General features: G+C 46.3%; 1 protein-coding gene across 2 annotated transcripts in view; it reads left to right on the top strand.

The window, feature by feature from the left end:
* LOC147712937 (cytosolic phospholipase A2 gamma-like) overlaps positions 1 to 24856 on the top strand; it is a 722719-nt gene that overhangs the window by 244818 nt on the left and 453045 nt on the right. For both annotated transcript variants that reach the window (XM_086923600.1, XM_086923601.1), the window contains one exon: positions 829 to 897. In XM_086923600.1, coding sequence (XP_086779726.1) covers positions 829 to 897 — 69 coding nt within the window. The remainder of the gene's footprint in view (positions 1 to 828; positions 898 to 24856) is intronic.

The raw sequence follows: 24856 nt of genomic DNA, 5'->3' as shown, positions 1-24856 counted from the left end.
TAATCACTCAAATCCATGGCCTTGACCCAACCGTCCAGTGCATTGCAATAGTAATCCACATAATCCACCCAGGGCATGTGGGGCAACTTCTGGCTGTCAATAAATGTCTGCCTATATTTCTTAGGGGTGAGGCCACATATCCTGACATGGCCTTTCTTCATGAGCGAAACCTCATTCTGTTCCACTTCCCCAGGGCCAGTAATGCAATTATCCCTACTTTGAGAATGTGCCTCAACCCTCCTTCAGCAGTGCAGTACAACACAGGAAGCAGAAGTAATGGTTGGAGCCTTAGAGACCAGAACAAAGAGTTGCAGTGCTGTGGCCAGAGCTTCAATGACAAGCGGGCGAGGAGCAAAGCTGTCCCCTGGGACGTGCTCGGTGCTTGCAAGGTACTCTCCCCCAAAGCATCTGGAGGTCACTGGCTCAGTGCTGCATGGGTACTCGAGTAGCAAGTGACTTGGGAGGTCGTTCGTTATTCACTTTTAGAAAATTTGCTGCAAATCATGAGCAAACAGTTTCAGTCCATTATAAAGAGGTTATCGAGAACTCAATATACCTGGGAAAATAGCAGGTTCCACTGTTTACAATTTAATGAGACCGTCATCATACTGAAATCATCTGACAATGGACAGCAGAGTGTGGACAAGTAAAAGCACAAGCACAAATAAAAGAATGATAAGGCCATGTCGGTGACACTTTTAAAGGGGTCAACATGTGGATTGATGATAGCTAGGCTTTGAGATCTAATGTGACATTATTATCTAGATGCCATTTTGAAGGAGGTTTAGCTATTTAATAAGGTCTGTTACTGTGTGCATTCTCTTTCAGACTTCATCTCGAGCTGGTTCAGAGGAGATAATGAAAATGAGGAAGACGATGAGTATGTAATGAGGCAATGTAAGTGTTTATACTTTACTTTTTCTTGTTGCAAAGTTACGAAAGTGTTGAGGTTATGGATTCCAGCACTAAATGCTTTTAGTAGATTGCATCTGTTAATTGTCATTGTTGGCATGAAAGAAGGTGGTAGGGCTACCACGCACCAAATTAAAATCCTAAGAGATGTAGAGAGGTGAAATAAGGAAAGGCAAACAATCTAGAAGTTGCTATATTGACCATTACATTACAACCTCTGCAACTGTGGCTTAATATAGTGTGTGGTAATATAGGATAGTGTGCTAAGTGATTGTCCTGAGGCGGAAGCCAGGACTTGTGTTCTCGTATTCATTGCATGTTTGTGTATTTTTAAAACTGCACTGTAATTTCGTTGTTGCACACACCTTCGTTTTTTAACTTTTGGCATTTGTAAATTATACATTTACCCTTGCGCAGCACTGACCTGACTTCCCTTGCCCAGCTACTTGGTCTTTGCCCCTTTAGCCCCACTACAGCCGATTAGGAACTGCCTGGGGTTTGCCTCTTAGCACCCACCATCTTGGGTGAGGAGCAGGCGAGCGGACTAGTGCTCGGCCCCTCCCGCCCCAGCAACTACAAAAGACCCTTAGTCACGCCTGCAACGATTGATAGTGTGCTAAGTGATTGTCCTGAGGCGGAAGCCGGGACTTGTGTGCTCGTATTCATTGCATGTTTGTGTATTCTTAAAACTGCACTGTAATTTCGTTTTTGCACACACCTTCGTTTTTTAACTTGTGGCATTTGTAAATTGTAAATTTACCCTTGCGCAGCACTGACCTGACTTCCCTTGCCCAGCTACTTGGTCTCTGCCCCTTTAGCCCCACTGCAGCTGATTAGGTGCTGCCTGGGGTTTGCTTTCTTAGTGCCCACCATCTTGGTTGAGGAGCAGGCGAGCGGAATAGTGCTCGGCCCCTCTCGCCCCAGCAACTACAAAAGACCCTTAGTCACGCCTGCACCGATTGATAGTGTGCTAAGTGATTGTATTGAGGCAGAAGCCGGGACTTGTGTGCTCGTATTTATTGCATGTTTGTGTATTTTTAAAATTGCACTGTAATTTCGTTTTTGCACACACCTTGGTTTTTTTAACTTGTGGCATTTGTGAATTGTAAATTTACCCTTGCGCAGCACTGACCTGACTCCCCTTGCCGAGCTACTTGGTCTTTGCCCCTTTAGCCCCACTGCAGCCGATTAGGCGCTGCCTGGGGTTTGCTTTCTTAGGGCCCACCATCTTGGGTAAGGAGCAGGCGAGCGGACTAGTGCTCGGCCCCTCCCGCCCCAGCAACTATAAAATGGTCCCCTCTCATAGGGAGTGCAGCAGACGTGCGCAGCGGGCGCGCCGGCAGCGTGCCGAAGGCGCGGCAAAGGCAAGCCCGTCTGCGCCCGTCCGCACCATGCCGGACCCAGGGGCCTGGGATGCTGGGCGATTCCTCTCCTACCCTGCAACAACCCTCAGACAGCTACAGCTTTCATACCTGCCGCCTTCTCCTGGCACAGTGAGGCGGATTAATGCCGCTGGCCTCGCTTGCAGGGTGCTCAATTCTCCCAGCAGCCGCAAGTATACTGTGGTGCCGGTAAGGAGTGAGACATCCGTTCGCGCAATGTACCTGAACACACGTTCCATGGTCAAGCATCAATCTGATATCTTCATCCTCCTCACCAATGAAAAACCCGATATATTACTAATCACAGAGACATGGCTCACTGCTGATTCCCACCCCGATATCCTGGTGGCCCTCCCCCAGATTATTACATCCTCCATGCTGACCGCCCTTCAGGTCGCCCTGAGGGTGGGGTGGCAGCCATCATATCGAAACAATTCAAATTTATCACCACAGCATCTCTTGCTCTTGCAGAGGTGGATAATCTGGTCATTAGCCTGGAAACGAGGCTGGCGATATCACACTCATACTCTTATACCGGCCCCCTCACCCCGTGCCCTCGTTCCTCACTTCCATGAGTGAACCTCTGTCAAACCTGTTGACACATCATGCCAGAATCGCTCTTTTTGGCAATTTCAATTACTGGTTCAATGATGATAAAGCTGGCCCTCATGCCACGGAATTGTTTGAAGCTTTTACTAGTCTCAATCTGACTCAGCAAATTTCCGTGCCCACCCATATCAAGGGTCACACCCTCGATCACATCTGGACTCATGACTTAGTCCTATCGCGGCCAGTCATCTCCCCCTGTGTCTGGTCAGATCACCATTTAATTGACACCACCATTACTGTCAGCGGCAGGGTCACGGCCCCTATCATGGCAGCTGGATCATTGCGTAAATGGAGCTCCTACGACTCCCCAGGCTTCCTCGCGGCCCTGGCCAACACTCGACCCGCCACCAACACTGATGCCAGTGTTAAAACAACTATGCCCCTGCACTGTAAACATTCAGTGAGTGAATAGTATTAGTGTAAGTTTTTTAGGAAAATAATAAAGGCATTAGGACAAATCTAAACATTTAGTGAATCTCCGAGAATGAGTATATGTGCATGGAGATACATAGGTGGAGATACAGTCTGTTCTTGGTGTAGTCACTTCTGTTTATTGTTCCATTTCAAAAGCCAACACGTGTTTCATCGCAGGGAACAAACTGCGAATCTTCAGGGCTGGATAAAAACATAAAATACAGTTTTTGGGAACATGTTCTTATTGCGAGCACATTTAGGTAGTGACTTGATAGTGTCAGCCCAGTGTGACAAAAACATGCCATTCATGTGACTTGGTGCGGTGAAAAATCAAATGCTTGGTGACAAAAATAATAACAAATAAAATATCTGTAACGATGCCATAAATTGGGGATGAACTGTCCGGTCACGCCTTTTGTCCCATATACCCATAAACAAGTGTCAGTATTGTCACAGAAACATCTCAGAATAGAACAGAAATCCCTATTATACTCCACACTTCAGGGAGTATAGTATTTCTTCTTTCATATGCCAGCTACTAAGAATAAGCAATTCAGTTGACGTTCTAGCTGTTTTCCTGTTCCATTCTGAACACCAGTATTTAATCCGGCCTGACTTCCGGTCACGTGTCCGTACCTGGTACACGGCGCCGGGAAACGTAACAGAGGGAGATCAACAAAGACTAGGTAAGCGAGCTCCCGCTTTCCAGAATTGGAATTAAGGTTTGACGTTTTCCATCATAATGGACATGAGATTATAATCTCATACCATTTCTTGTCGACTAATTACTGCCATTATTTACAACCAGGTGAACTGCCTACGTGGACAAAACGGCGCACCCGCCCATCCACAAACGTATTTCTCCTCCCGGTTGCCGCCTCACTCGAGAATTAACGAGGTATGCTCCCTTCAAGGCATCTTATCTCTCATGATTGTGTACGTACATATCTAAGGTTATTTAGATGAGACACTGTGTTTACAGGGTTATGTACACATTATATTCCCCAGATTTCGTACAGCCCGATTTAATATTTTGGAGATCCGAATTAGGATTCCACGCAACGCCCGAACTGGGCGTTTTGCATAACAAACTTTAGCCATATCGTTTTCCTACGAGGGTAAGTGTTGATTATTTTTCATGTGCATCTCCTCAAATATGCCCTCCGCTCTATATGACAGCGGACAACAAAACCTTTCTGTAGTACACTACTAAGCATGGGCGAATTTTGCAAATCTCGCGTTCGCGAATTTTGCAGATTTGCGAACTCGCAATCCGCAAAATCCGCGAATTCTAGCAAATTTGCGGATTTTTTTTTTGTGTGTTCGCAAGGATTTCTGCCAGTTTGCGAGGGTTTCGTACAAGTTCGCAATTGCGAACTTACATTTCGGCACGCAACGGTCACGATTATGTTGTTTCCACGTCTGGCTCATCATCACAGGTTCCCAGCACCCTCTGTTTCACCACTGCAACCCTCTGTTACATCAATGCCACCCTCTGGTTCATCATCACTGTAGATTATGGGGGGGAAAAGCAAGCACACCAGCCCTGCTTCAACTGACATGAATTAATTTGGGGTTAGTTTATTAATGTGTCACTGTTTTAAAATTCCAGTCTGGCACCTGCTTCCTTATCTGTAATTTGCTTTCGGTTGCAGTGCATTTTTTTTTCCCAGGACCTTTGTGGCCTACTTGTAGCTATTCTATGAGCCTGCTGTGAGGGTCAGAGCAGGGTCATACAATTGTTGCAACTAGCAACTGAATTCTGCAGGGGCCCCAGTCAGGAAGCACTACAGGGAATTGTTACTAATGATGAGTTTGAACTCTTGCCCCTGCCGAGTGCTTTCAGTTTTGAAAAACTCGTTTTTCTGCAATTTCGCGGGATTCGCGGGGCGCGAACACGCGCGAGATTGTATTCGGAAGCCGCAAATTCGTGCGAATATGCAATTTGTTTTTTTGCGGCGTGTTAATTGTAAAAGTTTTGTGCGTTTTTGCGAGCCGCTCGTAGCGCAAGGCGCGAAGTTACCCTCGCGGTCGTTCAAGGGTGCGGCCATCTTGTTTGCCTGACGTATTTCCGTTTTCCGGGCGCGAAGTGTAATCTCGCAAAGTCTGCGGCTTGCCAGTACAGTTTCGCGCGTGTTCGCAAGGAAAATCTCGCGCGAACTTACCCGCGCGGTCGTGAATGGGCGCGGCCATCTTGTTTCTCATTCATTGCTATGGTTCTGGGCATGGTCTTTGTATCATCTCTAAATCTCTGCCATCCTTTGCTTGTTTTTAGTTTTTTTATCTATTTTACTTATTATCTACCCCTCTATTTTTCTAGCCCTATATTTTTGTGTTTACTGCTACTTTTGGTTAATTTTAAACTACTTTTTTAAACTCTTTTCTTTTCTTCTCTTCCCTATTCTATTTTCTTTATTCCTTTCCGCCCAGACCATGGTGAAGGGAGCTGGGAAGCATCCAGAGAAGGGGAAGGGTCCCGCACCCCGTGTCCGGCTCCCGTGCGGGCGTTTGAGGGGGGAGGAGGTCGTACCCAGGGAGATCTTTACCCCGGAGGAGGTGGGCCAACTCATTTTTTATGTTCAGCGCCGCCTCCCCAGGACCATCATGGGAGGCGGCAAGATCAGTGCCGGGTACGGGGCCCGGGAGCGCCGGAAGCGGTGGGAGAAGGTGTGCCAGGCCATTTACCACCACTCTCGGGTCTGGCGCACCTACAACCAGGCCACCCACCGCTGGACGGATGTCCTGACCCGTGAGCGAGATCTGCTCGACCTCCTTGGCCTTGAGATCCCCGGGCTTGGTGAGTAGTAGTAGCTATTTCTTTACTACTATGTTTTCTCCTGCTGTGTTATTATATTGCAAATTTTTGTTTTTTACCAAGAGCAATAATGCTGCTCATTACATTGTAGGTAAATTATATTTCAAAATCTTCTGTGCATTTCAGGTCCACTGCTCTCCTTCTTCTCAGTAGTGTTGCTACTATGCTTATTTGTTTTAGATTTTGTGTTCATTTCATTGGCCTGTGAAATTATGTATGAGTGTAGTTTAAAGAACTGCGTAATGCTACACACTAAGGTTCAGATTTTTAATTACCGGCGCATCCCTGCAAAGTAGCAGGGATGCGCCAGTAATTGTGCGTCACGCCGCCATCACCCATGGTGCGCCGTATTTACAATGCGGCGCACCATGGGCCCAAAACGTCACCAAAGCGTTACGCATCTGTGCCGTAAAGGCGGCGCATAGCTGGAGTTGCGTCGCAACGATGGTGCAGCTCCATCAATGCTCTGGGGTGCCCTATCTCCCCAATGCTGCGTCAAGCCGTACGTCTGCTTCAAGCAGGCGCAGGGTTTGAGTCACGCATCATTGTCCTCAAAGTGACTGATTGAAATCTTGTAGATTTCCCTCAGCCACTTTTAGGATGCGTTCCTGCGCAGGAACGCCCTCCCTTGCGCCGGAACGCCCCCTATTGGCGCAGGGCTTTACAACGTGATGCATCTCCCATATGCGTCACGTTGTTATTATACGCCGCACCATTGGGCCTCTTTTGTGCCGTCGCTGCGTCACAAAAGTCACGCAACAATGGAGCAAAAGAGCCGCAAGGGTCTTCTAAATCAGCCCCTACAGACTCAAGTCCAGTCCTTCCTTTGTACACATGGCGATAAGAAGAAATAGTGGTGGTGGATTAATAGTTTGAGTATTTTAATGACTGGTTAATGTAGTAGGAAACTTTAGTGTTGTCGCTGATCTTCAATCACAATGGACTTTGGCTGTCACTCACTACGCGTGCTGTGGACTGCTGCCTGCCAATCCTAGGCAAACCTTTTTAGTACTTTGTTTAGTGAGTTACATAAGGTAATTTCCAATTCGACGGTCCGCAAATCAAGCAATACTAATGTAATAATGTAGTCGACCACATGAGATTGGTCAATAATATATCCCGTTGAGTAGTTGTCTATTTGCTATTTCGCAAAAATATTTTGTTAGTTCTTTTGAAATGTTTGATTTGGTTGACAAATATCATCCATGTTTTCTGTTTTTCTTTCTTTCATGTTGTACATCAGCTTCCCCCAGGGGCAAGAGGAGGACACAGGAGGAGGAGGAGGGTGCTGTTGACGATGCAGGCCAGGACCGGGCAGGCAAGGGCTCCTTTGCTGGCCCCAGTAAGTTTTAATTTTAATATAGAGTACTTATTTTTTCCTAGCGTTCCTCATTCGATTTTTTCTAAATCGTCTTTGATCTTCTTGTAGACAGGATCTAAATTCTTATCCTGCCTCGACTATGACTCTGTGTAGTATTACTAGATTATTCTTATTAGTCTATCTGTGTAGCTAACTAAGATTGCACATTTGGCATTTCCATTGGACTCCCATTCTAGTCAGCAATAGCTCGATGCACTGAGTGCAGTCCTCTGGGATTGTCCATAATGTCTTTTCAAGTATTCTAAATGTTTATGCTTTGACAATTGCCAACAATAAAAAGGTGAATGACCACCAAGAAAGAATAAGATACTACTTTACTTTTGGTTTGGATAGGAGGACAATCCATTCTACTACTGTTGCCTGGACAAATCTGCACAAACAGAACTATGGACACTAAAAAATGCATTGCTTAGCTTATCAATTATAATAGGTGCTGTTAGACTTTCCACATACCTCAGTGATAACAGACTTTGTAGTTGAACCCCCAATCTCCTTACTGACTAGATAGTGTGGCAGAGTCATTTAGCTCCCAAAGTCACCGATGGCAGAGGCACGGACTTATGCTTGCAAACATTCCAAAACCTTTAGCTCATCCACTCTAGTCTGGAGGACCAAAAACCACAGAGTCTATTTGAGTTTAAAAGCTTTATTAAAAGTAAAAACATTTATTGAAATCAAGTTTGTCATCAAAGTAAACGTTTAACTGGAAATGGAAAAGTGCTTAGTGCTGACGATTAATTGGACACATTTCTTGTGGTCGAGCCGAGCTCTCACCTGGTTTGAACTTGATCCTGCTCGTGTTCTTAGAAGTCAGGCTTCTGTCTGTTAGGAGAAAAAGTGGTGCGTGTTAAAAATAAAAAGCAAGCATTCACCAGTTGTGCCAAAAAGTGCAGCAAGACAACAGCCTTCCATGGAAAAAGGGACATTTTTACTTTACAGTAGACAGTCACAAATTATTAAATTGTATACAGTTTTTTTCACATTTCTTTCTTCCTCCTAGACCAAATATTATATAGTAGTGAGTGGTGTATTCTAACATTATTAAACGTTCTTTGTAGGTGGAACATCTGGAGGCGGGCCAGCGTCGAGGTGGTGGTGGCATTGGACGAGGAGGACAACTCTGGGGAGGAGGCGGTGCAAGTGCCGGACAAATCTGTGGGGGATGACACGGTGGTGGAGGGCAGAGGTAAGCTATACATTCCTTACTCATTCGAGATTGAAGACTGCAGAGTGTGCTTTCTGCACGGGTGTATTATATAAATAAACCAGGTAGTAGGCTCCTCTAAATGTACTTCGACTTAGCTGTGAAGTTTTTGGCGAGAAGAATCCCAATCAGATCTGAGGTGAACTTAATGGAAGGGCTGAACGAAAAGCGAAAGAAGGGTGTAAGTAAGTGTGGAAGGATGAGAAATGTAATGATGACTGGCAAAGAAGAATGATATGTGTTTGCTTGGTCCCCGAGGTGGCTGGGAAGGAAAGAATATGGTATGGTGCATGGCTGGGTGAATGATGAAGCAAGGATGGGTGTAAGGAGAACAGCCTGGGTGGGTGAAACAGAAACTGTATGTGTGCATATACTTTGAATGGATGGATGCCTGAATCATTCATGGTACTATCTGACTTTTAGATAGCATATGTGTATCTAGAGAGAGTAGACTGTCACTGGATGAACTAAGTGTTACTTTGAAGAGCATGTAACACCGCACCCGCACGTCCGTTCCAGTGTAGGAAAGGCAAGGAAAAGAAGTTGTAATTTTGTCCAAATACTACCATGAATAGTAGCAGTAGTTTGTATTGCAACTGCAAGCACAGCATATATCCGGTTATTACGGTGGACACTCCCTACCTCTCTTAATAACTTTAGTTTAGTAGTAGTACGTCATTCATGTGTGGGGGTATCACTGTTCACTCCATAATAAGCAAAGCACCTAAAGTCATCCCATATGTCATCAAATACATCCCATGTGAAGTGATAGATAATCAGATTATTTAGCTTCTTTATTTTCCTTTTCTAATACTCATTTGCACTGTAGGGTGAAAGCTAAATTAATTAAGCAGTAGCCCTTTTAACAGAGTATTCTCAGTGCCACCCATAATAGAAAAGTAAGAGCTTCACCACCTGCATGTACTGGACCGGTACAGTAACGCAAGTCTGTCTCACTCACCATGGTGTGCGTCTGTTTTTCTCGGGTGCAAGTTCACTGCGCTGGCATTATGCCGGCTTGCATAAGATAACGTACCAATTTTCCTAAACAAGAGAGAAGAAGAGGAATAAGACTGGTGTAAAGTCATAGTCGACTGTAATGGAAGTCCATAGTGCTTGTAGAATTTGTCCCTTAAACTCCCACTAATGTTAGAGCAAGGATGAAGAAGTCGGAGGTTACATAGATACTGTCCTCAATAGTTATGTACTGTGCTTTCAATTTGCTACTTGTACTGTGACAACTTTCTGCTCAATCATTTTGTGTTAATCTTAAGGAGCATTGGTTACAGACTATGTCTTTCTTTCTTCATGTAGTTGCTCCTTCCAAATCCAAGACACCATCAAGGAGGAAGGAGCTGGCTCGAATGGCCCGGCAACGGAGGCTGGATGCCACTGTCGCTGAATATCAGCGGCTGGTGGCCCTGGAGAAGGAGGAGACGCAGTCTGGTACAACAACAACGTCCACGGGGACAGCTGCATCCTCCTCCGTTCGGGCTGCCAGGCAGCGCAGTGCTCCAGCGGCACAGAGCCGGGCTACCAAAGCCCAACGCCAACGCCGAGCAGCAAAGACAGCAGCTGCCCCCCACAGGATTTGCAAGGCACACCGGCGCCGCTTATCCCTCAGACTGTCCTACCTGGAGCAGGAGGTCCTGAACTATAAGAACTTGGTGGAGGGCCTCCACTTCGAACTTGCCACCCTCCGCAAGGAGCATGATGCCCTGGCTGCTAAAGGCAACAGCACCCTGCCATAGTGTCCCTTGCCCCTTTTTTAGAGACTTTTGGGGGGTGGTAATTGGGAGTTGGGTCTTTTGGGGACTTTTGAAGGACAATCGTTGGGATTTGGGAGGGTCTTGCGGGAGATTATTTTGTTATGGCTATAACAATATAATTTTTTTAACTTTATCTGACCATACCTGTTTTGTACAGCTTTTGAGTCTGGTGGGTGGGGGTTTAACAGTAAGTTTGTTTTTCTGAATAGTCCTGTTATTTTAGTAGTACTACCGTCAATCTCTCGTCTCTCCTAATACTCCATTATACTACCTCCAACCAAACGCCTATCTTACCTGTAATTTCGGTTTGCAAGTAGGGCTAGGCCCAGGGCTGGCTCCACGGGAAACGGCGAATAAGGTTGGCAATCCTGGGCGGATAAAATTTCCTCATAGCGGTGGTACTAGTGGTGTGACACAGTGGCAGTTGCATGCCTATGAAAAAAAAGAAAATGAAATCTGGTTTGTCCTCCTGAGCAATACAACGGTACAATAGAGAATATAGCAGGTGACAGTACACTAAAACAGTGCCACATTGTAATCTAACAAATGGTAAAGTATAACTACTAATTCGGTTGAAGTTCTTGGACATTAGCCATGGGTCTTTGTCAAGCAGAGTAAGAATATATCCTCCGATTTCTTCACCAGCCTGTTGGTATCACCTTATCCTCCCCAGCAAGTGTGTGGATTTATTGCTGTAATTTAGTCACACATCAATCAAAACCACACAGCCCGGGGAAAGAGGGTTAGGGTTTGACAAATGGATGGGTACGGGGGGTTTTGGGAAAGGTTTTGTGAGACAAGAAAAAAAAGCACAGCATGGACAAACAATTGTGAACATAAACAAATCTTTTTTTACAAACCTATCCATCAATCTTTGAAAGTGCATGCACTACTGCATGCATGTCAGTGAAAAGTCAGTAGTACTTTCGACAAGTGTGGAAGAAAGAATGCGACAGTACAGGGCGTGTGTGGAATTATTGATAACTATATTCAACATAAGGTCTTTGTTTCCAGATACCTGAGAGCCTTGCTAGTCACTATAAATCCATTCACAACACTCAATGGGGTTGTTCTGGAAGGTGTAGTAGATAGAAAAGGAGAAATTGCTCTTTTTCTAGGTGTCCCCTCACTCACCAGGGTTGCCCCTTGGTGACATGCTTCATCATTGGGGCCATCCCAGTCCTCTACGGGCTGGGGCGTGCTGCGACTTGCGAATTACGTAGGAGCACTTACAAATGACTATGTGTGGTGCAGCTATGATAGTGGAGTGGACTAAGTGATGTGTTAAGGGATCAATTTAGAAGCAGAGAGAGATCCAAGAAATGCAGTCACAGTCCTAGAAAAACACAATGGATACTGTATCTGTATGTTGTTGTAGTTGTCCTGTTGAATTTGGTAAGTAAGTTGCATGCAGAAAAAAAATCCTATTATTAGCGGCACTCCTCCATTCCATCTCACGCTTCGTCCATCAATGTTGGTGACCAGAAGACGCCCTGTCCACTGCCTGCCTGGTGGATGTTGAATTGCGGCTCGCTAATGTGAAGCCTGACTCCATCCTTTTTTCCCCATTGCACAGACTGAAACCCGGCCTGTAATTATTCAACGAAAAACAGGAAGTGATATAATATTACAACACCACTGATAAATAAATATAAGGTATGTAGGCTGTGGAGTGCAAAAAGTCACACTTTGCTTTTCCTAGTAGACAGTACAATATTTTTGACAGTGCGTACTCTGTCTGAGTCACCTTTTGAAGGATAAATAAGTATGGGCAAATTAATGTAGCGGATTTTTCCCCTCAAGCTAGGTGTACTGTAAACTGTGTTTTAGAACAAAATTAGATCTTCCCAGCAGTGCTCCCACCAAGACCCTTACTAAAGCCAGTCGCAAAAATGTAGAAGACCCCCAATTAAATCGGAAAAAACGAGGCCTAGCAGAAAACTGGTGACAAAACGTACTTTGAAAGTAAAAGTAGGCCCAAATACCCCCTTACCCACCGTGGATTGCATTCAAACCACTTGCAAGCAACCAAGTAAAAGTATCCATAGCCAGCATCGCTCCAAGACTCGAAAACCCCCCCACCCAAACACATGCAATAGAAATACTTCTAACCCTAACGAACCCTAAGTTAAGAGTAGTGGCAAAGGCTTTCTTTAACTATGCCAAATCCCCCCTTTCCCACCCAGGATTTTCTTCAAATGACTTGCAACCAAAATTACACATTCTCACGAGTGCTCTAAGACTCCAGAACTCAGTTGCAAAAATGTAGAACACCCCGAAACACATGCAATCCTGCTGCTAGGGCTAACGAACCCTAAGTTACAAAAAGTGCCAAAAGGCTTTTCGGCGTGGATTTTGTCCCAACCACTTCCACCCGGTATTAGACCTTCCCAGGAATGGCCCAAGACCCGCTAACCCACCCGCCAAAAAGCATAACACCCCCAAACAGGCCAAAAGCAACATCTCCTACTTACAATATTTCTCGGCCTTCGGTCCAAACGCGCTGCGTAGCTAGGCCATAATTCGGGGTTGCCACCACGGATTTCCTGAAAAGCAAATGCAATCAAGATTAGAGTGTCCCAGCAGTGCTGACAGACCCCGAAACTCACCCACAAACAGACGGAACCACCCCTAAGAGCACCTCAAAGGCAAGCAAGTCAGCAAAAACACTAAAAAATGTGCGCCTCGGATTTGGTCCAAACCACTTTTATCCGGTATTAGAGCTTCCCAACAATGGCCCCAGAGCCGTCAACCCAAGAGAAAACGAGTAGAAGACCCCGAAACAGCCAAAGAGCAAAAGTACAAAAATGGGGACTTAGTCATTTTTTCCCAAATTTCCCAAATCACTCCGCGCGCCCTCTGCAGCTAGGCCCTAACTCCCCTCTGCCACCATGGATTTGCTTCAAACCTCTTGCAATGTAAAGTATCCATAGCCAGCAGTGCTCCCAGACCCCGAAACCCACCCACAAACACCAGGAAGCCCCCCAAACCGGCCCCCGAAAACGCTACATTGAGCAAAATGTCAGAAATAGCAAAAAAAAAATAATCGGCCTGGATTTTGTCCCAACCACTTCCACCCGGTATTAGACCTTCCCAGGAATGGCCCAAGACCCGCCAACCCACCCGCCAAAAAGCATAACACCACCAAACAGGCCAAAAGCAACATCTCCTACTTACAATATTTCTCGGCCTTCGGTCCAAACGCGCTGCGTAGCTAGGCCATAAGTCGGGGTTGCCACCACGGATTTCCTGAAAAGCAAATGCAATCAAGATTAGAGTGTCCCAGCAGTGCTGACCGACCCCGAAACTCACCCACAAACAGACGGAACCCCCCCTAAGAGCACCTCAAAGGCAAGCAAGTCAGCAAAAACACTAAAAAATTTGCGCCTCGGATTTGGTCGAAACCACTTTTATCCGGTATTAGAGCTTCCCAACAATGGCCCCAGAGCCGTCAACCCAAGAGAAAATGAATAGAAGACCCCCAAACAGCCAAAGAGCAAAAGTACAAAAATGGGGACTTAGTCATTTATTCCCAAATTTCCCAAATCACTCCGCGCGCGCTCTGCAGCTAGGCCCTAACTCCCCTCTGACACCATGGATTTGCTTCAAACCTCTTGCAATGTAAAGTATCCATAGCCAGCAGTGCTCCTAGACCCCAAAACCCACCCACAAACACCAGGAAGCCCCCCAAACCGGCCCCCGAAAACGCTACATTGAGCAAAATGTCAGAAATAGCAAAAAAAAAAAAAATCGGCCTGGATTTTGTCCCAACCACTTCCACCCGGTATTAGACCTTCCCAGGAATGGCCCAAGACCCGCCAACCCACCCGCCAAAAAGCATAACACCCCCAAACAGGCCAAAAGCAACATCTCCTACTTACAATATTTCTCGGCCTTCGGTCCAAACGCGCTGCGTAGCTAGGCCATAAGTCAGGGTTGCCACCACGGATTTCCTGAAAAGCAAATGCTATCAAGATTAGAGTGTCCCAGCAGTGCTGACAGACCCCGAAACTCACCCACAAACAGACGGAACCCCCCCTAAGAGCACCTCAAAGGCAAGCAAGTCAGCAAAAACGCTAAAAAATTTGCGCCTCGGATTTGGTCCAAACCACTTTTAGAGCTTCCCAGCAATGGCCCCAGAGCCATCAACTCACCTGCAAAGAGGTAGAACAACACCCCCACAAGTGCTGAGTCTTTCTTCATTGGGCGTAAACCAGCCCTCTGCTTTGATGGAAATAGGAGTCTGGAGGAGGATGATAGAGGAGCATGTTCTTTTGAACTTGTGAACCTGAGGATTGCAGACTGCGGCACCTTCAAATCAATTAGCAAACAAGTGAAGACAGTTCTGCTGATGGGCTTGTTTTTGTGATTATCTGATTAAAGTTTGAATTATTTTAACTGTGCACAACAAAGAAAGACAGACACACAGGAATAAAAGTGAATAAGGACGAAAAAGAAAGTTATTGAATCGTTGTCTCATTTTCAGGGCTCGGTATCACGGTCCAGGAATAAGAATAAGGCTTCGTCATCATACTCTGCAAATTCAGGCAGGGTGAGCTCAGTGTCACCTGACAGAGTAGAAATTCCCTCATCTATTTTGCTGGCCACCTCGTCTTCATCCGGCGTGCTTTCTCGTACTCTGAAATCTGGTGGTATGAGGTGCTGATTCATCTTGATCATTGTTAACCTCTCCACATTTTTGGGCGAGAGGCGGCTCCGTTTGGAAGTAACAATGCCACCAGCAGCACTGAAAACACGTTCAGAAGACACGCTTGCGAGTGGGCAAGACAAGCAGTTTAAAGCCAGGTTGGTGAGCTGTGGCCACAATTCTTTTTTCCCATGCCAATACGCCAATGGGTCAGCATTAACATAGACCTCTGTTGAGTCATTTAGATAGTCCTTGACCATCGAATGAAGGTTCTCCTCCAAGGTTCCTCCTCTTTGCTTAGCTGTTGCTGTGACCTTTTGAGAACCAAACCCAAGCCGAGCTAGCCAATCCTCTTCAGCCTCCAATGTTACTGTTGCGTCTGGTGGTGCAGATGATCCGGTTGCCGGTCTCTTTAACGGCTGAGAGGTCACTTGTGCCGCAGCCACAGGTGCAGAAGAGGATTGTTGTGACTGGGGATGGCCTGCTGATGTACTGCCTTCTCCTTCAATTTGCTGCCGTTCTCTTTCAAACCTCTTGGCTGAGGAGGCTATCCACCGTTTGTAACTTGTAACATCTTCATCAGCAAAAGGAAAGAATGCTTGGCCTGCCAGCGCCTTTTTGTAGCGTGGATCCAGAATAGTAGCACAAATGTAATGCTGTTCTGAGTGGATCATTTTAAGATGTTCATCACCTTGTAGGAGCTCTAATAATTTCTCAGCCAGAACAAAAGAGTCTTGGTTTTTTACATCTTTTTTAAACACAGAAGACACCTCCTTCAGTTGGTGCTCCAGCATGTAAAACAATGGGATAGCTTTTCCCAAATTACAGTCCTCCTTGCTGACTGCACGCGTGAAGAACTCAAAAGGACGAAGCATGAGTGTCAGGCTTTTAACTATGTTCCATTGCGCCGCACCCATCCTCCGGTCCTCCTTCTGAGCTGTACCCTCTGTTGCGAAATAGTGATCGAGTACCGTATACTGCTCATACAGACGCTGAAGCATGTAGAAGGTTGAGTTCCAACGTGTTACCACCTCCTGGATGAGTGCTTTCACTGGCATTTGACGTTGATATAGCAGGCTCCTCAGCTGCTTCCGGGCCTTAAAAGAATGGCTGAAATGGTTGCACATTTTTCGGCAGGTGTCCAATACTCTGTACGCTGCACTGTCTTTATTACCCAAGAATTTTTGGACAACCAGGTTTATACAGTGCGCCAAACACGGCACTCTGAAATACTCACCCAGCCTCATGGCCTTAACTACATTGGCGCCATTGTCTGTGGAAACATACCCTACCTGGCGTTTTTTTGGGGACAGCCAGTTAAGGACCTTTGTGTTCAAGACATCCAAAATGTTTTCTGCTGTGTGACGTTTCTCCAAACCAAACATGGCTAGTGTTGCATGTTTCGGAGCAGCTTTAAAAACAATGTCCTGGTCAACACCTGCGTTTAGCTTTGCTTTAGCCCCTGAAAAAGAGACGCAGTGTGCAGTGATGCACATGTAATCAGCGCCTGCGCCACTGGTCCACATGTCTGTTGTCAGATGTATAGTGTGAACAGCACTCTTCTGCAAAGCTGCCCCAATCACCTCCAGAACATCTTCATGTAGTGCTGGAACCGCAACTCGGGCAAAATAGAACCGGCTAGGAACCTTCCATTTAGGGCAGAGCGCTGCCACTAATACTAGAAAACCAACCCCTTCTACAAAAGAAAAAGGGAGAAGGTCCAGAGCTAGCATTTTAGCCAGCTTAGTGTTATACAGACGTGTCAGTGGGTGGTTGCGTTCATATTGCGCTTCTGTAAACAACATCTTTTTAATGTTGCCCTGGACCAAAGATTTACGGGATGATGATGATATCTTCGACCCAGTTACGCTCGCTGATGAACTTTTTCGCATTGGTGTATCACTCTCTCCCACACTCTTAGTGTGGCTCACATGGGGTGTGCTGCTGACAGGGGTACTGGGTGTAAGTGAAGGGTTTGACACGTCTTCTTCCTCCTCGTCATCATCAGATGAAACAGCATTACGTGCAATTCGGGCTTCCTTGATCGCCTGTAGGTGCGCAAACCATTTGACAGCATGCTTTCTTTCAAGATGACCTCTCTGGCCTCCGGTACCATAGTTGGAACCAAACTTACCACGACTAACTCGAAGCTTACACATGCTACAAATGGCTACGTTTTCATTTTTTGGGCAAACACTAAAGAAGTCCCAAACTGCAGACTTGAAATGTCTTTGGGAGCCGGAGGAGGCGGCGATACTGGTGGTGGTGGTCCTGCTGCTAATGCCAGATGAAGTGGAGGATGTGGATTGCCAAACTTCAGTACGTTTTGCACTTTCACCACCACTAATTGAGGTCGAGGTGGATGGAGGTCCCTTCTGGCGACTAAGAAATATGGAAGCGGTAGGTGTTGGTGTACTAGTTAACTCCAATGATTGTGGTGTTTCTTCCATTGCCTCCTCGTCGACATCATCATCACGCTCAGCAGCTTCTCGGGATAGGATCAAAATGTCTCTTTGCTGCATGCCCGCTGGGGCTGCAGTGACCTTTATGATGACTGCCTCATCGTCGTCATCGTGAGAGGCTTCACCAGCAGCAGTATCTGTCACTTCTTTTTGAGCCTCATCACACTCCATAGCAATGAGTTTTTCGACGACCTTCCTTTTACGCTTAGGTACCTTTGTCAGATCATGGTGTGCCTCACTCTCAGACGGCAGTGGTGCTGGTTCCCAAGTGGGATCCGTATCATCAGAAGGAGGTGGGCTTGAAAAAGATGTAGACACCAACCTTGATCTTTTCCTTGCTAGGGATGTGGAAGACAATGAATGATCATCAGGAGGAGTGGCTTCCATTGATACCTCGGCTTGATTGTCGATTTCCTGATGTGCCCCTACTTCGGGAGGAACAACTATTGTGGGCACTTGTGACCCTCCATGCACCTCTGCTTACGCATCTCCTTACGCTGCCTCTCCTTCCACATGTACTTGGGCTTGTACTTGCACATGGTGTTGTTGTTGCGGCTGTGGTTGTTCAACACTTGTCAGATGAGTTACAACAACATGTGTTGATTCAGGGACATTGCTGCTACTTTCTTGCGAGGAGCCAACATCACTCGTCAATGGTGATTGGAGAAGTACACTGACTGCCTCTGAAGCACTCAAGGGCTTTGACTTAAGTTGGCGTGGTGGTGGAGGCACTGAACCCAATGGAGCGGGGGTGCTGCTCCCAGCTTGGTCCCCAGCAGATCCTGCTGCTGCTGCAGGCGTACTTTTTTTTTTGCTCCCAAAAAACGTGGCGGTCGGCACACCAGCCTCCTTGGTAACTTGCTTCTTCTGCTCGTAACTAGCAACTTTCTTGCTAGAGGAGCTACGGAGACCTTTTTTTGGGGCCATCTTCTTCAGAGCAGGTCAGACAGCAGGCCGCAGTTGCACGAATTGTAGAGTTGTCTGAGGCCAGACGTGGCGTCGCGTGACGTTATGCTGCACACACACACCGCTGCAGGACTTCTTCCTGGCACTGGTGGTTCTCTTGAGTCTTGTGCACCTAAAAACAATGGAAGACAGAGGAACATCATTTCAGTTATACACCCCAAAAAAATCGGAAAAATCAGAAAAATCAGCACAATCCCATTCCATCCATGCCCTCCATGATGTTTAAGTTCAAGACACCCCACAGAAAGACTAGGCCCATGCTAGACTCAATACCCCTGGTGAAAAGGCCACAAGTACAGCCCCCAAAAACGAAAATGACTGAAAAATCAGCACAATCCCATTCCATCCATGCCCTCCATGATGTTTAAGTTCAAGACACCCCACAAAAAGACTAGGCCCATGCTAGACTCAATACCCCTGGTGAAAAGGCCACAAGTACAGCCCCCAAAAACTAAAATCACTGAAAAATCAGCACAATCCCATTCCATCCATGCCCTCCATGATGTGTAAATTCAAGACAACCCACAGAAAGACTAGGCCCATGCAAGACTCACTACCCCTGGGCATAAAGGTTGAAAAGTAGGCAAAATGGTTGCAGGCCTAACAACAATGCCTACATTCAAAATGGCCACTTGCCTCCCTGCACATGGCCAGGGCCTGTAGCAGCACTCAAAATGGCCCCCAGCCACATGGTCTGTCCCTCCCCATGAACACCCCAAAAATCGAAAAACACTGCAAAATCAGCACAATCCCATTCCATCCATGCCCTCCATGATGTTTAAGTTCAAGACAACCCACAGAAAGACTAGGCCCATGCAAGACTCAATACCCCTGGTGAAAAGGCCACAAGTACAGCCCCAAAAAACGAAAATCACTGAAAAATCAGCACAATCCCATTCCATCCATGCCCTCCATGATGTTTAAGTTCAAGACACCCCACAGAAAGACTAGGCCCATGCAATACTCACTACCCCTGGGCATAAAGGTTGAAAAGTAGGCAAAATGGTTGCAGGCCTAACAACAATGCCTGCATTCAAAATGGCCACTTGCCTCCCAGCACATGGCCGGGGCCTGTAGCAGCACTCAAAATGGCCCCCAGCCACATGGCCTGTCCCTCCCCATGAACAGCCCCAAAAATCGAAAAACACTGCAAAATCAGCACAATCCCATTCCATCCATGCCCTCCATGATGTTTAAGTTCAAGACACCCCACAGAAAGACTAGGCCCATGCAAGACTCAATATCCCTGGTGAAAAGGCCACAAGTACAGCCCCAAAAAACTAAAATAACTGAAAAATCAGCACAATCCCATTCCATCCATGCCCTCCATGATGTTTAAGTTCAAGACACCCCACAGAAAGACTAGGCCCATGCTAGACTCAAATACCCCTGGTGAAAAGGCCACAAGTACAGCCCCAAAAAACGAAAATCACTGAAAAATCAGCACAATCCCAATCCATCCATGCCCTCCATGATGTTTAAGTTCAAGACACCCCACAGAAAGACTCATTCCACCCACCACTGAGTTTCCCCTGGGCAAAAGGCCCCAAAACAGCCCAAAAATCGAAAATTCCAAAATTGTAGTTGCAGCAACTGCAATGCCCCAAACAAACTTACTTGTAAAATTTCTAATCCAAAAGTGATCCAAAGAAAGTCAAAAAGGCCTCAAATCCAAATATCCAGCAGCATCCACAAAAAGTAATCCTTCCAGCTCCAGATCCAAATGAAAAGTGACCAGGAGATGGACAAAGCACTGGGAGGAGCCTGCTGGACAGGAACAGGAAGTTGAAGACTGTGGGGCACTTCCTTCCTCCCACCCCCCTCCCCCCCTCCCCAAAATGGACTAAGGAGTTATTCAGATAAAAATCATCATTTCAAGAAGGTTTATGCTGCTTGCTGGTGGATTTCTTGTGCAGAATTGCAAATTTTATATTTTCGGGTGTGGAAGATTGTTGCTGCTCGCCGCATCTCAAAGCTCGCAATTGCGAAGTACCGCGAGATGTGATCTCGACGTTCTCGCGTTGACAAACGCTCGCTGCAAAAGTTGGCAAGCCGCGATTACGTAATCGCGCTTGCCAAATTCCCGCGGGATCCCGCAGCAAGATCCAAAATGGCGCAGTACTCGCAAAATATTGAGAAAAACAACTCGGCAAACGATGATAAATGCCGCGCGCCGCAAAATTGTATCACCAAGAAAAAAAAAATCCGCTGCGTGCGAATTTGCGGGAAATTCGCAAATCTCGCGGATTGCGAATTTACAGAAAATCCGCAAAATCCGCGAGCGTAACGGATTTCCTGCCCATGCTTATACACTACATATTGTAGCGTATTTTGATTAGCACCCAGCATATCCCACAAATGTATCTCCCTTGCTCTCATTTTTCTCTCTTTTTTCATTTTCCATTACTCCTTGTAGACACTGAACAAAGTCTGCACACTGACCGGCCATCTCCCTAAAATTTCATCACCATAAAAGTGATATAGGATTAGACATCCGGATGGATTGTATCTAGTCCATAAGTTTTTTTCAATCAAGGTAGGATCTCTACCAAATAGAATGGTTTACTTACACAAGAGGGATTTAAGGTTTCTTAAAAACAAGTGCACCAATAACAATAGTATGCTTTTTAGTATGAGTTAATCATGTTTGGAAATATGTGCACCATGTCCGACGCGTTAAAAATTGGAATTCATGCTGCCATTCTTTCCTTTGTTGTTATCAACACCACTTGCAAGTCACTCTGGGTCTCGTTACATAAAGAGAAAAACACTTTGTCACCTTGCCACTTCACCTTCTGATCCGGCCAGTGTTCTCTGTCCCTGTAGACATCTAACATATTTCTCACCCACAAACGTCATTTGCTTTTTCACCGCACCAAGTCACATAAATGGCATGTTTTTGTCGCACTGGGTTGACACTATCAAGTCACTACCTAAATGTGCTCGCAATAAGAACATGTTCCCAAAAAATGTATTTTATGTTTTTATCCAGCCCTGAAGATTCGCAGTTTGTTCCCTGCGATGAAACACGTGTTGGCTTTTGAAATGGAACAATAAACAGAAGGGACTACACCAAGAACAGACTATATCTCCACCTATGTATCTCCATGCACATATACTCATTCTCGGAGATTCACAAAATGTTTAGATTTGTCCTAATGCCTTTATTATTTTCCTAAAAAACTTACACTAATACTATTCACTCACTGAATGTTTACAGTGCAGGGGCATAGTTGTTTTTTCTGTTGTGTGGATCAGCTTGTTGGTCCCCTTTGGAGCGGTTCAGAGGTATATCCGCTCGCCCCATTGCCTAAACTGACTACCGTTTAATATATTACCTTGCGGCCACCTAGGAAGTGCGCCCAGTAATTCTGGAAAACTAAAAGACCTCTCAGCGGTTTTACTGATGCCAGTGTTGATGCAATGGAAGGCGACATCTGTAACTGGCTAAAGACGGCCAGTGACCAGTTTGCTCCTCTAACTAAATTCCCATGCACTAGACACAGTAATTCACACAGATGGTTCTCCAGCGACCTCAAAGAACACAAATTGAAGGTGCGTCAGCAGGAACGGATCTGGAGACGTAACTACGCTGACTCAGATAGACTGCTTTTCGTGGCGGCCCGCAAAGAATATAAAAGTGCGATTTTCTCGGCTAAATCTTCACATGTCTCTGACAGAATTCAGTCCGCTCATAATAAATCAAAGGAAGTTTTTAAGAATATGAATGAGCTTACCACGGATGGTAGAACTCTACCTACTCAGACTCCAACCCAAGAGACTTGCGACGCCCTTAACCTCTTTTTCATTGAGAAAATTGTCAAAATCAAGAACTCCATTCCCCCCTCACCCATGCGCGGCCATCAGACACTTCTCTCATCAACTCACTGTCCCTTACCCAGTTCCCTGCCCTTGACCCCAACACTTTAGCCGAGCTTGTGGCCTGGGTCAAATCAGGATCTCCCAACGATTGCTGCCCTCCCTTGGTCCTCCGGGACGTCTCAAACTGCTGGATCATATACTACCCTTGCTGAACGCTTCCCTTAAGACTGGCATGGTTCCCAGCTCTTTCAAGGAGGCCATCTTAGTGCCTCTGTTGAAGAAACTAGGTGCGGACCCCGCCGATCCCTCCAATTATCGTCCTATATCCCTCCTGCCCTACCTGTCCAAGCTCCTCGAGGCCCACGTCACTCGGTGCCTTTCAAACTTTGTCGAGAGCTCCTGCTATTTTGAGCCTAATCAGGCCGGCTTTAGGCCGGCCCATTCCACTGAGGCCGTCATCCTGGCAGTATGGGATGCCCTGAGGGGGAACGCTGACAAAGGGACACCCCAGGCCCTTGTTCTTCTGGATTTGTCGGCTGCTTTCGACACGGTGGACCATGACATCATTCTTCACCGTGTCGGACAGGCCGGCATCCAGGGTCCTGCCATCGAGTGGATCGAGTCTTTCCTTGTAGGCAGAGCACAAGCTGTGCGTTTGGGCCCTTATACGGCAGCCAAGACACCTACGACGTGTGGAGTCCCTCAGGGCTCATCCCTCTCTCCCCTCCTGTTTAACCTATACCTCCGGCCACTGATTCATTCGCTCAAGAGGTGGGATATCACAGTGTTTAATTATGCTGATGATTTGCAGATCATCTTCCCTCTCGACTCTCCTGATGCTGCTAATAGCTTCCAAACGGTCATGATCCACATCCAGCAGTGGATGAACCACAACCAATTGAAATTAAATCCCAGAAAAACAGAGCTTATTCTCCCTGGGAACAGCCCAGTATACTGGGGCCCTCAGTTCTGGCCCAAGGAGCTGGGCTCCCCCGCGCTCCTGCAAGCTCGGTGAAGAGCCTAGGGGTGGTCATTGACGCAGAGCTCTCTCTTAAGGCTCAAGTAGGGGCTGTGATTTCCGCCTGCATGTTCCAGCTTCGCAAAATTCATAATATAGTCCATCTACCACCGCATGCGGCACTGGTCCAGGTCGTCATCTCCCTGGTACTATCCCGCCTCGATTTCTCGAACTCTTTATACCATGGACTCCCACAATCACTGCTCCGCCGTCTTCAAATTGTGCAGAACCAGGTGGCCAGACTTATCCACAAAACGCCAAAGTGGCAGTCTGCAAAACCCCTGCTGCGCAAACTGCATTGGCTACCAGTTGAACACAGGGCGGCATTTAAGATCGGCTGCCTGACTTTCAAGTCTCTTCACTGCACCAGCTTCGACTTCCTCAAAACACTGATCACGCAGCACCGACTGGCGCGCAATCTCCAGTCGGCGCACCTCCACCTGCTGGTCGCCCCCAAAGTAAAAACTAAAAAGTTTGGTGGCCGCAGATTTGCCCACCTGGCCCCCAAACTATGGAATCCCCTTCCCCTGTCAGTTAAGTCTAGATGTTCCCTATTAAATATTAGGAAGCTTCTGAAAACCCGTCTATCCACCCAAACCGGTTAGCTTGTTTCCTCACAATCCCTGCACTCTTTCTTCTAGCGCCAGGAAACTTATGGTGTCAGTGCACTCTATAAATGTCACTTAAGATAAGATAAGATAAGATAATATGAACCATTAACAGAACCCACATCACTTGAAATTATACAGCTGCAAAAAATATAATATGAAAATGACATTGATACAGATTTTGAAACAAGGAAAATAATCCTGTCTACAATCAGTCAGTGCTAGAGGTGGATCCTTACTCGCTGTTGGTTCCATGACAGATACCACTTTCAACTGTGCTCATACATGCAGATTCAATCAATGGTGTCATGTGGCTCTGCACTTGGTCCATTCGGTCTTAGAATTGACACTAGGACCATAATATGACTACCTCCTCCTTGCGCCAATTTCTGTTCCTTTCTGTCCAAGCCTTTTCAGTGTGGATCTGTAGCTTGTTTCCTTGCTTCTATCACCTAACAGAAACTGTTTTCCAAAATGTTATCCAGTGCGCAAGGGACAGATCTCCCCCAAAAAAGAGCCAGTGTTCATTTCAGACTTCAAAGATAACCCACGTCAACCTTGTTCAGAGTTGCACCCTGCTGACCTCCAGTCCACCCTCAATCTCATTCTTATATGCTTTCCTTACATTACAGATATGCAGAGGAACCACAAGATGGCATGTTCACAAAGCATTATTGCTTAGATAGCCCTCACCATGTACAGCATTGTCATCAATTATGTTGCAGTGATGTTATTAGTAATGGTATAGGTGATGTAGTATGGGAGGTAATTAGCACAGCACAGCATGGCAAGGGCACCAGTTGTAGTTACTTTAGAGCACAACTTATAGTTATTTGTGAAGTAATG

This window comes from Lissotriton vulgaris, chromosome 5 (assembly GCF_964263255.1).
Source record: "Lissotriton vulgaris chromosome 5, aLisVul1.2, whole genome shotgun sequence".
Lineage (NCBI taxonomy): Eukaryota > Metazoa > Chordata > Amphibia > Caudata > Salamandridae > Lissotriton > Lissotriton vulgaris.
Note: the sequence above shows the minus strand (reverse complement) of the source record. Positions and strands in the feature narration are given on the sequence as shown.